Genomic DNA, 17,976 nt, shown 5'->3' with positions numbered 1-17,976 from the left:
AGTTCGAGCCCCCGGCCGGCAGGAATTGTAGGTGGGGGGAGGGAATGTCCAGCGCTCTCTCCACCCTCAATACCACGACTGAGGTGCCCTTGAGCAAGGCACCGAACCCCCAACTGCTCCCCGGGCGCTGCAGCATGGCTGCCCACTGCTCCGGGTGTGTGTTCACGGTGTGTGTGTGTGTGTGTGTGTGTGTGTGTGGATTTGTTCACTACTCACTGCTGTGTGTGTGCACTTGGATGGGTTAAACGCAGAGCACCAATTTCGAGTATGGGTCACCATACTTGACAATACGTCACGACGACTAAATTATTATTGAATGCCCATAAAAAAGCATGTCTTAAACTATTTTGCACTTCAAATGGCTGCAATTATTGTTGCAGAGAACAGAGAGCGTGTGGTAGAAGGGAGAGGCTGTTTTCCGTGTAAGAAGAACATATTATCCGAACATGCTATTTTTAATTTGCTTCGGGAAATAAAAGACGACATGGAGCCCTCATGCAATACCAGATCTATCAAAACTTCTAGCAAACCTTCATTTTTGGCCTCCGGTTCTTTTCAACGTACTGTGGCTTCTTTATTCTTTATTTACGACTACGCTAATTTGCGCTGCGCTTGGTGTATTGCATTGGTCGATATGTAAATGAGATGTTGCATCCATGTTCTCTAATTTGCATGTTGTTAGTAAATCACCCGCAGAAATTTCCCCACCCATCGGTGCTGTTTTGGAATGGCACTCACGCTAATTTGCCCTGTTTAGTAAAACTGGCCCATAGGCTTAAATCAATTCTGCTCTTGGGCACAGTTAGTAAGCTACCATGCAGTGCAATCTATATCTTCCATTCAATTGAAATATAAATGCATTTTAATCTATGTATTTTTGCGCGTCAAACATATATTACAATACATAAAACACATGATAAAAGAAAAATAATAAAATCTCAGTTATAAATGGAATACTGGAATATTTGTCTCTAGTTTCAATAACTTTTTGTAGCATATTTGCGGCAGCAAATTCAAAAGCAGAACGACTGTAAGTAGATTTCTTTCTAGGGATAGCCAAGGAAATATAATTTGATGATCTAGTTGTATATGTATTAAAATGAGGTTTTAGCAACTTTTGAAGATATTCAGGTAATAAACCCAGCAGAACGTTTGTAAATAAAAACAAAATATACCAGTAAATTGTATGCAATGATGTCGAATTCAAAAGGGAGTATAATTCGCAATGATGCGTTCTGTAAGGTGCATTATTAACCAATTATTAACCAACACATCTAATTGCTCCAGAACACCTTTACGTGTATTTCTATATACCACATCACCATAATCAAACAAGGGCAAAACAGTGGTTTCAACAAGATATTTCTTGGCTGACGTGGTAAACACAGATCTATTTCGATACAAAAAACTAAGTCTAGATTTAACTTTCTTCTGGGGATTGCACTAATGTGGTTCAAACGACGGAGATGCAACAGTGTGCAGGAAACAGTCGTGACTCGTTTGCATAACAATGCATCGTACTATGGTGGTTAACCCCTTAACTGTCATCCACACTTTTGACATTTTTTGAAAGTGCACTATGCAAACTTAAATTATTATAATGCATGAACGCTTTTGAATACAGACCTAAGGTTGGTCTCTTTTTAAAGCAGACAATTAGCAGATTATTACAGAAGTGAAATAATTTAATAAAATTGAAGTATTAAATTTACTGTAAAAAAAAAATATTATACTATTTTTATTTTATTTGATATGAAATAAATATTTTTAAAAAATAGTTAAAAATCAAAAATTGCTATAAAATTAAAGCCGTGTGTACATAAGTTGTGTTCCAAATTTGAAGTTGATATAAAAAAAATTGAGGTTCATATGCAATTTTGTTTAGGCGTTATACCAAAAACAGCCACCGGGTGCCATTCAAACTCCATTGATTTTTTTTAATGCATTTCTGTCACAAATCTATCAATTTCTCTCTCAATATTACATCTATAACAAAATATGGAATCATGAGACTCAGACCTTTCCAATGATATGTATTTTGTCAAGATTATAAAAAGTTTTGATTCTAAAAGACCGTAATACATTTTGTAATATGACACCCCCGCTAAGGGGGAGGAGCTAAAACATTTCTGAAGTACCATTTCTATGGTAACACAATGTCCGATTTCATGAATTTTGAGATTTTAAGATTTCAAATGGTATATAACTTATGATGATTGCTAAAGCATGTGATAGGGAAAAAGTTGTGACAAAGGTCAGAACTCCTGTTAAGATGTAGATTTATCATAGACTCTTGGTGCACTCTTGTCATAAATGAATCTATTACTGTTCCTAAACAAAAAATGGTAAGATATCTATTTAGGAAACTTAGACCTTTCCAATGATATATAGTTTGTCATGATTACATCAGGATTTAATTGTAATATAGTGAAGTAAAGTTAGGCATCCCGTATATGGGACGGTGACAGTTAAGGGTTAATCAGCGAGTTATGTGGTTGTAGGGGAAACGCACCCCCGAATAGTCGAGTGTTTGAGGAACAGAGGCTGAGTGAGGGTCGATGGCGGTGTGTCAGAGAGTTGTGTCGGTGCTGACCCTTACTGGCCCCATCAGGCCCCCGCAGCACGGTGCACTCCTCTATCAGGCCAAACGAATCGAACAGCCGCCGCACATCTTCTTCACTCTGCTGCTTCCCCAGCATGCCCACAAACAGCTTCCGGTCTTCTGACAGAGAGAGAGAGACAGAGAGACACATTACCTCACATTCACCCAGATTTTATATTATATTACCGCATATTTCACTGGTTTTCACCAAAGACTATAGAAATACAAAGACGGTTCACTTCTATGTGTATGAATGGGAGAAACTGCAACGCCCAATATGGCAGAATAAATGAATTCTAAATGAAAGAGCCCATCGCTGATTGGTAAAGTCATTGCATCACAGCAGCAGCCGTTAGAAGCTCTGGTTCCCAAAGAACCAGTGAACAGACTTTTCTTGAAAGGGGACTTTGTTTGCACTCTATCTGCCATGTGCTGCTTAAGGCTATGTTCACACTTGGCGTCTTGTTTGAAGCTGTCAGCGTCTGTTTTACATTATAATCCTATGGAGCAAACAGTGTTTTCAAAAAAGTCCTGAGCGCTTTTTTTAAAACGTCACCGCAGGCATCTTTTTCTGTAGCTCAGAGCATCTTTTCAAGCTGAAAAAGTGCAACTTTTCTGAAAAAAAAAACAACCAACGTCAAGCGCCTTTTTGACAGCTGACCAATGACAAGCAAACAGCGAGTCGTTTCCATAACAACAAAAACAACAAGAGAAAATTGAGAAGGTAGCCGCTAGACAAATCATAGTAGTTTTCGGAGCACAAGGAGTTGTATGATATGAGCACAAAACTCTATCTAGTCTAAAATATGCCACAAACCATGCATCATCCAACCCGGAGCTCCTGGACTAAATTGTTGGAAGCACCATACTGTTTCCTTCCCCGTATAATGTCACGCACCCACTAACGTCGTTGTGTACTGACTTTAACTTCATTAACTGACACCCCGTTAACTTCAAAAGCCAAACCAAAGAGCCAACTTTTTAATCTTTTCTGACATTTCTGCAGCGCACAGCACTAGGCTAATGTTTCAGCTGTTGTTATAGCAACAAAAGACGCCCTCGGTTGCTAATTGTAACCAAAACGCTGCCAGTTTTTTATTTTATTAAAAAAGTGCTCGTCAAAAAGACACAAGTGTGAACATGCCCTTATCTATCCTTTTTTTGCATGTCTTTATTTGCATATATTTGTATTTTATATTATATTTTAATCTGTATTTATTTGCATTTTTACATTCTACTGTTAGTCTTTAGTGTTATCTGTATGCACCAAGGGTCTGAGAGAAACGCAATTTCAATTCTCTGTATGTGCTGTACATGTGGCAGAATTGACAATAAAGTAGACTTTGACTTTGTCTCATAAGCACAGAGCATCTGAAGATCACCGGGACACAGAGAGAAAACACAAGGGTTGAGAAGAAAACAAGCTAACACTGAGAAAAATTATGTTCTTACTCAGTATTTTTGTCTTATTTTGTTTTTAACTATAAAACACTAAAAATGCTACAACCCCTTTAATTGGTTAACAGTAAGTTCCCTTTACTACTATATTGGAGAAACCTTAGACTTGGTTTCACAGACAGGGCTTAGATTAAGCCAGGATTAGGCCATAATTCAATTAGGACATTTAAGCAGTTTTGATAAACGTGCCTTAGAAAAAAAAAAAAAAACATTACTGGTGTTCATCTTGAGACAACAATAAAATGGGACTGATGTATTACAAGATATGTCAGTGCAAGTTTCTTTCAATTAAAACAGCCCAGACATGATTTTATTCTGGGACTAAACTTAAACCTTGTCTGTGAAACCGGGAGTACCTTTCATATAAGTTTACAGTAAAATCCTGATAAATGGCAGATATATTTTTTTAAAGCATAAGCTCACATTTTTTACACTTTTTTTTTTTAGTAAAAAAAGGAATTTTACTCCTCAAGAAAATGACTTAGGCATTTGTTCTAGAAAAGAAAAACAAAAAGACAAAAATACTAGTAATAAATCTTTTTTTTTTCTTCAGATTTGATTTCAGAATTCCTGTTTGACTTACAGACCATTCCTATCCATCAAACTCTCCTTCAGAGCCTCTCTGGTGTGTAACGCTCCTAATGTGCCGTTTCTATATCATACGAGTCTGTTTCACTGTACTTTCTGCTGCTTAATTGAACGTTCGTACAGCAAAGGCACTTCAGCTCGGTGTTAATATTATAATCCTTTCATGCCAATGAAAGAGCTGGAGAGTGAGTAATCAATATTTCATGCCCTGTTAACTGCATTTTATGGTTTTGTCAGATCTTTTTAAGACTGAACTGAGTAAAAAAAATTGCTGAAGACATCAAAAAAGTTCAGAGGAAGAGAAAGTTCAAAAGTATAAAGCACAATGTGAACAAGAGAAATCTCTGGAAATCTGAAATGCTCTACACGAGCACATTATTGACTGTTTTTCCTGTGATGTGAGCTTCTTTCGCTCGTCTCAACACACACCGGTCTCTCCTCATTCATCAGTTCTCCCTCAGCACTTCATCTCTTCTGCCTGACAGCTTGTATTCCCTCCACATCCAGTCTTACATAAGCTGCTTTAATGGAGCTTTGCACTGGTGTGACCCCAGACTCATCATCTGTCTTCTGTACTGTACCAGAGCTTTACATTATGCATACAAGCCCTCAGAGAGCGGCGGGACACAACACTCATCCTGAGAGGAAGAGATCAGAGACCATCACACTCACTCCACACAAGACAACTGAGATACAGCTGAGACACGGCTGAGATATAATAACTGATTCGGGTGAGATACAGTTGAGCTATAACTAAGATATAGCTAAAATACAGCCGAGATACAGCTGAGATATAGATGAGATTTAGCTGAGATATGGCTGAGATACGGCTGAGATACAGCTGAGATACGGCTGAGATACGGCTGAGATATGGCTGAGATACGGCTGAGATACAGCTGAGATACGGCTGAGATACGGCTGAGATATGGCTGAGCTGTAGATGGATATGACTGAGAAACAGCTGAGATATGGCTGAGATACGGCTGAGATATGGCTTAGATACAGCTGAGATATAGATGAGATATGGCTGAGATATGACTGAGATATGACTGAGATATGGCTGAGATACTGCTGAGATACAGCTGAGATATAGATGAGATATAACTGAGATACGGCTGAGATATGACTGTGAAACAGCTGAGATATGGCTGAGATACGGCTGAGATACAGCTGAGATATGGCTGAGATGTAGCTGAGATATGGCTGAGATGTAGCTGAGATATGACTGAGAAACAGCTGAGATATGACTGAGAAACAGCTGAGATATGACTGAGAAACAGCTGAGATACGGCTCAGATACAGATGAGATATGGCTGAGATATGACTGAGATACGGCCGAGATACAGCTGAGATACGACCGAGATACAGCTGAGATATGGCTGAGATATGGCTGAGATACGGCTGAGATATGGCTGAGATACGGCTGAGATGTGGCTGAGATATGACAGATACAGCAGAGATATGGCTGAGATACGGCTGAGATATGACTGAGATATGTCCGAGATACAGCTGAGATATGGTTAAGATATAGCTGAGATATAGCAGAGATACGGCTGAGATATGGTTGAGATATGGCTGAGATACAGCTGAGATACGGCCGAGATACAGCTGAGATTCGGCTGAGATTCGGCCGAGATATAGCTGAGATACAGCTGAGATACCACTGAGATACAGCTGAGATATGGCTGAGATACAGCTGAGATATGACTGAGATACAGCGGAGATATGGCTGAGATATGACTGAAATACAGCTGAGATATGACTGAGATACAGCGGAGATATGGCTGAGATATGACTGAAATACAGCTGAGATATGACTGAGATACAGCTGAGACATAGTTGAAATTACAGATAAACAACTGAGATACAGCTGAGCGATTAATCAAATATAGGTGATTAAAATAATATAAATATTCAAATGTAAATGGGAAAAAATAAAGTACTTAAATTTTTATTTTTATTTTATTAATATCCCTGTCAAAAAATATCCATGAATTTAAAGGTAAAAATGTAATATATTGTCTATATATAAAGTAAAAAAAAAAAGAAAAAAAAAAAAGAAAATAATAATATTACATAAATATACAATACTGTTCAAATTTTTGGGGTCAGTAGAGATGTGGCAAGGATGCATTAAATTGATCAAAAGTGACAGTGAAGTCATTTATAATGTTAAAATAGATTTTTATTTCAAATAAATGCTGTAATTTTGACATTTCTATTAATCTGTGAATCCTGAAAAATAAAATATATCCCTGTTTACACAAAAATATTGTGCAGCACAACTGTTTTTAACATTGATAATAATCAGAAATGTTTCTTGAGCAGTAAATCAGTTTATTAGAATGATTTCTGAAGATCATGTGACACTGAAGACTGGAGTAATGATGCTGAAAATACAGCTCTGATCACAGAAATAAATGACATTTTAACAGATATTCACATAGAAAACAGATATTTAAATTGTAATAATATTTCACAGTTTTTACAGTATTTTTGAACACATAAATGCAGCCTTGGTGAGCAGAAGAGACTCTTTCAGAAACCTATATAGGTGGTGGTGGCGCAGTGGATAAGACATGCCGAATCCACTGTGAGACACCAATGTGTCCCTGAGCAAGACACTTAACCCCTAGTTGCTCCAGAGTCGTGCGACCTCTGACATATATAGCAATTGTAAGTCGCTTTGGATAAAAGCGTCAGCTAAATGAATAAATGTAAATGTAAATATATGAATAAAGCAGCCAGGTGGATGTGTGTCACTTCAGTGGGCAACTGGGTGAGCGATTAGTCTTACCAGTTTAAAATTCACTAGTGTTACTGTCATAATAAAACAGGTCATACGGTCATCCTTAAAAGAGTCTGATGCAGTATGTAGAAATACATATTAAGCTGCATAATCACACATGACAACAACATCAGATCTGACAAAAAAAACCACAACATGCATGTACATGAGCGCTGTAACTCTTTACATTTGCAAAGATCTTAGCCAATCACAACAGACATTTATATAGAGAAGTCTTAAAGGTGCTGTGTATAGCCTGTGTGATTGTGAGGATCAGAAAATTACTGTAAAAAAATAATATTATGACTGTAATGATGCAATAACATTATAAGTGGATCTCAAGGGAAAAATAAAACACTATAAACGTTTAATACAGCATCAGCTCACTGCAAAAAAAGAAAAGAAAGTATTTAGTATTTTTGTCTTGTTTTCTAGTATAAATATCTACAAATTCATGAATCGGGGTGCATTTACTTGACAAGTAAAATGACTTATATTGTCTTGTTTTCTGAAAAAAGTATCCAAATTTTGTTAGTTTTTGCTCAAAACAAGTAAAAATATCTTCCAAATGGGGCAAGAAAAATAAATATAAAATAATCTTGTTTAGCCTTAGAAATAAGATTAATTTTCTTTCCCCATTGGCAGATATTTTTACTTGTTTTAAGCAAAAACTAACAAAATTTTGATAATTTTTTCAGAAAACAAGACATAATATCTTAAGTCATTTTACGTGTCAAGTAAATGCATCCTGATTCAAGAATTGGTAGATATTTATACTAGAAAACAAGACAAAAATACTAAGGAAGAAAATCATTTTTGCAGTGCTGTGCTACATCATGAATGAATATTATAATCTATTCACTGTAAAGCCTGTCTGTCTCTCATTATGTGTCTGTCTCTCTGTGCTCTCGATCGGGGACCGGGGCTCCGCACACATCAGGGGCCACTCACACCCCATGTCATCTTTACAAGCCTAATTAACTAGTCATAAGCGCAATAACGACCGTTTCCGACATGTTAGTCTATGCTGAGAAAAATGAAATTAGCCACAGAGGATGCTGGAAGTTCTTGGAGCTTTCCTCAGGGATGGATGGGAGAGAAATTGAATTTACAGTCCGTTATCTTTTCATTCCCGGACCTACGGGTTATATATTCACCATCTCGGCATCTGTGACGTACAGGAGATGGATCACTATTAATTAGCGTTCACGCCTGACCTGAACTGAACTTTAGAGACGCTCGACTGCAAAATGCAGCGCAATAACCAGCTCTAAGAGGCTTTCAGAACCACGGATGGTGATCTCAGACGCTGAGAGATATGACGTCATTCATCACACACACACACACACACACACACACACACACACTTCATAGGGACTCACTTCTGCTTAAATAACATACCGCATAATATACTATATATACTATGTGCAGCATCTATATCACAGAAAATACTATGACTTACAATAACAAACAAAAAATATAGCTGCAAGCAGCAATGACGGGGCCAAGCACATCAGCAGCAAAATTAGGAGCTAAGCATAGCATGGAGCATCGGACCAATTGCAGAAATTAGTAATAAAAGCCATTTTAGGATTATTTTAGTCAAAATAGCTGAAAAATCATATATAAACCTCTAGTAATATGATTTATTGGCTTATCACGTTTGACCAACAGGTGGCACCGTTATCAAATTGATGTGGTGTGTTCTGTGTGAGTTGACAATGGCACACACAAAGTTTGGTGTCAATATGCCAAAGCATTGCAGAGATACGGCCTCAAGTGTCATTTTGGCATCATGCCTCAAATTCGTTGTTGTGGTATGTGAAAACCGTTTTGTCTATCAACATGAAATCCATAACTTTGTCAGCATGGTCTGAAGATGACATGATTCGATTGTGGTAAAAATCGGACCAATGTTCTAGGAGGTGTTTGAAAAAGTAGGTTTTTAACGAAAATCAAAAGGGCAGAGAGGCAGTTTGGCTGACTATGGCAACATTGGTATCACTGTTCTCAGCATGACCCAAGGAATATATTAATACCAGTCTCATTACAATAGGCAAAATTCACAGAACGATGTAAGCATTTATTTTAATTTTTTATAACTTTTGACCACAAGGTGGCACTGTTTCGAACATTTTTGAGTACTTTCAGGTCATGGTCTCCATGGTACATATAATGTTTCGCAATGGTACACCAATGCATTTGTAAAATATAGACTTTTTAATCATAATACCCTATTATAGTCAATGGCAATTTCATGTTTTGTTCAATTATAGCGCCACCAAGAGGCACAATCCCACCCAATATTTTATGTGTGCTTGGAGTGTGCTCATACATGTGTGTGCCAAATTTGGTGAAATTATCTAATTTTGTTTCGGAGCTATAGACATATTTGTAAGTAGAGGAAAAATGGCTGACTGTTGACTTTGTTTGCATTTTTGTGCCACTTACTATAAAAATTTTGGCAATTGGGCAGTAATGTATAGCCGGGACGCTATGTTTTCGAATTTCCTAAAGTGGTTTCGTGTCGATCGGAGTAACGGTTTCTAAGATATTGCCAGATGTTTAAGCGCTAAAATGCAAAGTACCACAAACCATAAGGTTAAACCTGGCAAGTTTGGTATCGATGGACTCAGCAACGATTCAGGAGTCCTGTGAAAATATGTCAACCCCACCCAAAGTTATAAGCATGTGAAAATTTAAATATTGATAATTTTTGCGTGCTTTTCGACGTATTTGTTAGTGTGATATTCGAGAATGCTTGGACGAAACGACTTGAATTCCATAACTTTTTGCCAGCATGGTCTGTAGATGATCTGAGCCAATTTTGTTGAGAATCGGACAAATCGTCTAGGACGAGTTCGACAAAGTAGGTGTCACGGTGCACACACGAGGGAGGAACCAGGAACACGCAGACGAGGATATAAACTCAAATAACATACTTTACTGAAGAACATCAAGGCCGGGCAAGACAAGGCAGGACCAAAACACAGACAGGAACACCGGGGAGTAACGAGTAGACCAGACAGCACGAAACTCAACAGGCAGGAACTTAAATACACACGCTAATGAGACGAACACGGCTAGACAAGAATTAACTGATGATTACATATGACAAGGACAGGAAACAAACCAAATATGGGCACAAGGGGCAGGAACACATGACAGACACACAACAGTTCCCTGACAGTAGGTTTTACGAACAATTGAAGATAGCGAAAAAACTAAACCTTACGATTTTTGAATTTTGGACTCGATTCGACTCGAGCCAAGGATTCAGAGAAAAAAAATATAATTTTGTGGCTTACGGTTCAAAAGTTATTAGCATTTCAAAATTGAATTTTTGGACAAGTGGTGGCGCTAGAGAGTTTGAGTTAGAGACTCCAAATTTGGTGTGGTTACTATTGACAGTATCATATATCAGTGTGCCAAATTTTACATCTTTCCCGCAATCGGTTCTATGGGCTACCATTGACTTTCGGCGGAAGAATAAGAACGCTAACAATTACAATAGGTGCCTAAGCACCTTCGGTGCTTGGCCCCTAATAATACAATTATTAAAAAAACTTCAATCCAGTGTTCACAGTTCATCAGCTATATACAAATAGAAAGGAGCTTATTAACTGTTAATTATTTATGCAGATTTTAATACATATATCTTTATAAAATGTATTTTATTACCACCAATCTATCAATATTGGCATTGACAGACGTCCTTCTGAAAATTTTTGCATTGGTGCATCACTAATATAATATTATTGTACCCACAAGCACAACTGAAAACTAACATTTAGGGAGGGATAAAAGGAAAAGTGATTGATTTCTTATATAAAAACTGAAACCAAATAGGAACATAAGACAAAACGAGAGCATCGCTGCTAAACAAAATGTGACACAATAATCATTTATCTCGATTATTTTGTTTTCAAAATCATTTAGTAATCACTGCATTATCTTGTTTTCATAATCAGTTTTATATTAACATTTAAGACTGTTAAGTAGCTGTTTTTTTTAAATATTTTAATGTTTATTCTGATGTAAAAGTACCAGTATGGAAACAGAAAAAAGTTGGTTTAACTTGAAGACATTGTGGCAGAAATACATTACAAATGAACGTAATACTACTACTAAAATTATTAAAACCTTTTTTTTTTTAAAAGAAATAACCATACAAACGTTTTCATGGTAATTCCCATTTTTTCCAAAAAATTAAAATGGTTTAAGTTTCATTAATGAAAAGATAAATTGTTTCATGCCTTCATTTTATAACCAGAAAAATGTAAATACACAAAAACATTTCATTAGACTATTGTAAGAATAATTTAAACTTGTTTTTATGCATTCAAATAATTAGACACGCTAATAAAACAGAATTTGGTAACAAAACAAGGTGGGAAAAAATAAAACGCATTTCATAGGTCCCTTCCTAAGTCACTGTGATTGGTTGATCATGGTGGTAAGTAGATAATGAATGCAAATTATGTTCATAACTGATGTGCAAATTGGTCTGAATGCATCAAACTGGTTAAAATAAATGATTAATTAAAAACAAATAAATCATCCACTCTGACATCATCAGGTTTGGTCACCAAACGTGAAAAAGTGACCCAAACATGGACTGAAATCTGAAAGATTGTCTGGTCCCGTCAAACAGCAGTCATCTAGACCGAGTCAAATATTCACTTCAATCACTCGTGTCTCCTCAGCGTCTGTGTCTCTGCATGAGTCATGTCTTTCTGCAGAGCAAATGGTCTGGAAAATAAGAAGCTGTCAGTGACCATGTCCAACAGATGACGAGCGACCCGGCCTCTTAATGTGAGCGCAGAAAAAAGAAATAAAGGAATCTAAAGAGTCATCAAAACACCACTGACATCTGACAGCCGGCCGTCTGAGAGTCTTTTCTGCAGCCAAATGAATGGATGCACAAACAGCATCAACAGGCCAGATTAATGGATGAAGAACGTGTGCTGATGTCTGATGTGCTGAAGGACATTCACGCTGCTCTCTTCTGAGTTTGTGAGTAAATCATGACAGAATGTACATATTCAGATTTTTAAACTAGGTTCGTTCTCCCTCCTTTGTTTGCAAATGTGTCATTCCACCAAAAAAAAGAAAAAAGAAAGAGTTTGGTGGTTTCCATGTCATTCTTTTACCCCAGAATCTCACAAAAATGTGTATAGAATTTATATTCTACATTTCTTTCAGTCATATCGAGTTTATATCTCACAATTCCAAGATTATATCCCACAATTCCAAGATCTCGCAATTCTGAGTTTATACCTCTCAATTCCGACTTTATATCCCGCAATTTTGAGTTTGTATCTCGTAATTCCAAGTTTGTATCCAGCAATTCTAAGTATACATCTCTCAGTTCTGAGTTTATGTCCTGCAAGTCTAAGTTTATATCCCACAATTCCAAGTTTGTCTTTTAATTCCGAGTTTAATTAAGTTCTCCCCACAACTGTGAGTTTATATCTTGCAATTCCAAGTTTGTCTCGCAATTTCGAGGCTGTATCCCACAATTCTGAGTTTATATATTTTTTCTTACAATTCTGAGGGGGACAAAAAGTCAGAATTGCAAGATATAAACTCAAAATTACAAACAAAAAAACAGAATTGTGAGATAAAAAGTCACAATTACATTTATTTATTATTTTGTTAATCTTGTGTCAGAAACAAGCTTCCATAAATTTGGCGCCAACTGAAGCTCGGAAATAATAAGAGAATCAAACTCGCAGACAGCTGCTGCAGATGATAAAAGCTTTGTGCCGAGGGGCTGTGCTATGCGAGAGTGTGTGTCTGAGTCTGTGTAGCACATCGCAGAGCTCTATGGCACCGTTGGGCCAATGGCGGGTTCTGGCACTGACACGTTCTGCCCTTGGCATTCATCTGAACCACTTTATGGACAAAAACCCAGACGCCCAAAAGTCTTATGAAGATGCATCTGTTCACCAAACCGGACCGAGAGAAAAGGCTCACATTTTTCAAAATAGCCAATATCCTTTAGTTACGTCACATCACTGTAAAAGCACACTTGGATGCATGAACATGAAGAAAATCCAGGAAGACATCTGGAAAATTTATCATTTTCAAAGATCTCCACTGCAACTAATTAATGGCTGTGAAAGAAAATCCACGTGTCAGTGCAAACAAAGACACACAACAAACCATAATGATATACGTCAAGGTTATTGCTGACTCACTATACACTATGCATGCATGCAACCGTTTAGTGTATGAACTTTATAAGGTCGAGTGCATGAAGTGTCCAACATTCCACACCGTGCTTTTTGGTTCATTGCATCATCTGGTTTTCAAAGTGCACATTTTCTTGATAAACTTTTCAGTGTGAATACACTACTCGCACTATTTGTATTTATGCCACAAAATGGCCAGAATAGTGCATAAGTGTACAAATTGGGACACCTTCTGTGTGTGATTTCTAGCAAACACTTAACTTGAATGCAATGCAATTCACTTTGGCTAAATGCATGAATATATGCTTAAAGATGAACTAAAAGACACAAAGCTCTGATTTTGATATGAACATTTCATGATATAACGGTTTACATTTCACAATTTGGATTTTTTTTTCTTAGCGATTTAAGATATAAACTTTTTTCTTGCAATTGTTTTTTCTCCTTCTTGCAATTGCAAGTTTATATCTCACAATTGTTTTTTCTGACTTTTTCCTCAGAATTTAGAAATTAAAGTTCCAGAAGTTGAAATTGTGAGAAAAAAAAGTTGCAATTACTTTTTTTTTTGGTTCCATAAAAAAACGTTTAACTGTATAAATTGTATAACTGTATAACATTTCACCATTGCTTTTTGTCCTCACATCCACACATCTTTACTTTTCTCCATATTTTTGTCTATTTCTGGGTGTATGTTATAATTATTACTGTTGCATGTGTTATTACTGTAGTCATTCTGTGTGATTTTAAATTCCAAGCCATTTTGGGTTCATTTGAACCCAGCAGTAGAGTCATATTTAAATAATAATTGAGTTAAATGAAAAGGTCCAGCATGCTGGGTTTTAACCAAACACAGCTGAGTCACCAAAATGCACCTGCATTATTTTTATTCCAGCATTATTTAGAGTCTATAATATATACCCAAACTTCTCCATCATCACACTCAGTGTGAGTTTCTCTTGTCTTGAGTCTCATTTGCATATTGAGTGGCAACTTGCCCAGCGACAGCCAATCCAGAACGGCCTCCAGGTTTGTTTTTCCCAGCAGCCTCGGCGTTTACACCTGCTGAGGTGAGAGAACGTCTGTTAGCGTCTGTCAGTCTCTGATTCTGACAGAACCGCCAGAAAAGGACAGACTTTTAAAGACTGAAGTGAACTAGTCGCTCGGGATAAACATGGCAGCAAACGATCAGGAGGCTTTCAAAAGAGTGAAGATGGGAGAAGAGAAGAGAAAAAAAATAGGAGAAAACATTTATGGATGTAAAAGGTTAAACACAACTGACGTAACTCTACGACAGCATCATGACATGCTGAATATCTCAGAAAAATTGCTCTCGGTTTGTACAAGTGAACAGAAAACATTCACTGTAAAGCACTCACAATGGAAGTCAATGGATCAAAATACAGAACGCTCTTTATGTTCAAAATCTGGCACATCTATTTATTTAGAATTTATTTTTATTTTAATATGACAGCTGTAAGAAAGTAATTTGAATTCTATTCTATATTCTCTTCTCTTCTATATTGTTTGTATGAAGAAATATTTTATTTCCTCCATATAAAACTGTTGCATGTTTTGCTTTGTTTTGTTTGCATATATATATATATATATATATATATATATATATATATATATATATATATATATATATATATATATATATATATATATATATATATATATATATATATGGTACATTCTACAGAATTGGTGCAAACTGCTGTCCCATAATATACAATTAAAACACATTTAAAAAGCATTTATGAATTCAAATGTTTACTAAGATCCTTCTATTATCTATTGAAACCCACAATAATATTTAAAATATCAATTGGGAGGTGGCTGTCCTGAACCCTAACCACTACATTTCAACTTATGAAAACAATATTGAATTTTTTAAATTTATTCCGTTGTTTTTTTCTTAAAAATAGATTTTTGATTAAAAAAAAAAAAAAAAAAGTAAAAAAAAAAATTATTATTATTTTCTTTGTAAATCATGAAACTTTGAGTAAAAAAATATGTCCTGCATTTTTTATGTCACTTCTGAAACAATGTATGTTTTAGTCTATTGACCGAGACTGATTTTAACTACACCTCTACATTTATGATCCAGAAATATTCCTGTGTCCCTCTCTCTCACAGCTACAAGGTAGATAGGTCTCATCATTTTAAGATAAAAATCTGAAAATCTGTGTGTAACTTGAAGGAACGTCACTACCAAACACCATGTTTTCTGCAATTAAGCACACTTTTTTCTGTGTTATTCAGGAAACATTTAATTTTTAATTGCGTACAACTGTTCTAGCTAACATGTGCTCAAAAGTATCTAAAATTGTCAATACCAAAACAGTAAAGACCGAAACGTCATCATTGTTTTGGTAGTGACAAAAGGAAACACATAATTCTTTATTTGGGGTAAATAAGGAAAATATTTGTACAGTTATGCAAATTGTAATATTTTAGTGGTTAAAGTTAAAATTCTGTAATGTGATGTGGTCGCTACCAAAGCATTACTGTCACTACCGAAACATGGGATGCTTTGTCAAAAATAAAGTGTAGTGAATGATCAACTAAGATGTTATGATAGTTTTTGGTTCAATGTATACTCAAACTAATGAATCCTTAACTTTGAAATCAGTATGATCAACTTTATGCCTTTTACAAAGAAAGATTGGATTCAAAATAGAACAAATCTCATAAATCACACTTTAAATATTGTAATTGATTTACCTCTAACAACTTTTTAATAAAATAGCAAAAACTATATTTACAGATGTAAGCTAAATCTTAATAGGTCAATATAGTCCTTCTTATTAAAGTATATATTTCTGTGTTTCGGTAGTGACAAATTTGGGGAGAGTTAAAATGTTCCAAAACTTTCTGAAAATACAATATGAGAATTAACTGCACAATTATTAGAAATGTGTACCTTGGATATTATATAATTTGCATTCATACTATTTTTTTTTTCCCCCAAGAACTCAGATTTTGAACCAATTCTGTAGAATGGTCCATATACTTTAAGCCATATTTACATGCAGCAAACTACATACGCTGAAGGACATTTGCGAGACGTCTAAATGAAACTCTCATCCGACCCGCGGATCACATGAAGGAAATCAGATCCCCACGCTGGTGTACAGGACAAGGAATAATCACGCCAGCTTTAATATTTGCACATTTATGTTTGAAAACCTTGTTGGCACATCGCTTATCATTTTTGGTTTTAAATATTTGTCTTTGATTTCGGCTCATTAAAACCACCAGTGCCTCATTAATTCAAATATTTGGTCAATTAAAGTCTGAATCCAGTATAAATTAGGGAAATAAAAGGCCCTGAAATAAAGCAGGGAAACCCAAACACATTAAACCATTTTCCCTCTCCTCCAATAAATGATAAATCCACCAAGAAATTTAATTTCTGTCATCATTTATGTTGTTTTTTTCCATTGTTTGGCCATAAAAGGAGCTGCACTTTTCCCACTTTTTATGAAAGTAGATTGTGAAACAGGCCCTAAAACATGGATAAACTACAACTGTGCTGGATTAATGATGTCCATTTCTCGTTTTTAATCAATACTGACATCATTAATTCAAGCTCAAGATCAATCTTTTAGTTTATGCCGTTTTCAGTTGATGCATGAACTTCACTAAACATAATTTGACCCATACTCGGAATTCGTGCGCTGCATTTAACCCATCCAACGTGCACACACACAGCAGTGAACACACACACACCGTGAACACACACCCGGAGCAGTGGGCAGCATTTATGCTGCGGCGCCCGGGGAGCAGTTGGGGGTTCGGTGCCTTGCTCAAGGGCACCTCAGTCGTGGTATTGAGGGTGGAGAGAGCGCTGGACATTCACTCCCCCCACCTACAATCCCTGCCGGCCCGAGACTCGAACCCACAACCTTTGGATTACGAGTCCGACTCTCTAACCATTAGGCCACGACTTCCCCAGCTTCCAACATATTGGAGTACAAAAATAATTCTGTTCTTAAAAATTTCACAAAAACTTGCAATTTAAATGTTTGTACAACTCAGTTTTTTATTTGAGAGCTGATTATAAAATACATTTGTTTATTTATTAATTATTAAATAAAATAGATTTTTGATTTCGGGTTTTCGGTAAAGTGCATCCTGAATTTTTGGTTTAAGTCCAGAATTTTCATTTTGATGCATCACTAGCAGGGGCATGCACTCATTATTTTTGAGGGGGAACGTGTTGGTTGGGGGGTTCATCATGTGTCACACAGCAGCCACAACAGCACTTATGTTTTATTTATTTTTTTCCTTTTTATTCAAAACCATGAAATATCTTGATTCTCACCTTTATAGATTAT

The 17,976-nt window shown here is 36.2% G+C and overlaps 1 protein-coding gene across 11 annotated transcripts in view; it reads right to left on the bottom strand.

The window, feature by feature from the left end:
- The window catches only part of LOC306888223 (CUGBP Elav-like family member 4), a gene marked incomplete at both ends in the record, with an annotated part of 122,963 nt that overhangs the window by 33,600 nt on the left and 71,387 nt on the right, over window positions 1-17,976 (bottom strand). For 6 of the 11 annotated variants that reach the window (XM_079446423.1, XM_079446426.1, XM_079446427.1 and 3 more), the window contains one exon: window positions 2,594-2,719. In XM_079446423.1, coding sequence (XP_079302549.1) covers window positions 2,594-2,719 — 126 coding nt within the window. Of the gene's footprint in view, window positions 1-2,593; window positions 2,723-17,976 lie in introns of all 11 variants that reach the window. The other 5 variants (XM_079446418.1, XM_079446421.1, XM_079446424.1 and 2 more) reach the window with 1 other exon arrangement.

This window comes from Barbus barbus, assembly GCF_936440315.1.
Source record: "Barbus barbus genome assembly, chromosome: 22".
NCBI lineage: Eukaryota > Metazoa > Chordata > Actinopteri > Cypriniformes > Cyprinidae > Barbus > Barbus barbus.
This window is presented reverse-complemented; position numbering and strand designations above follow the sequence as displayed.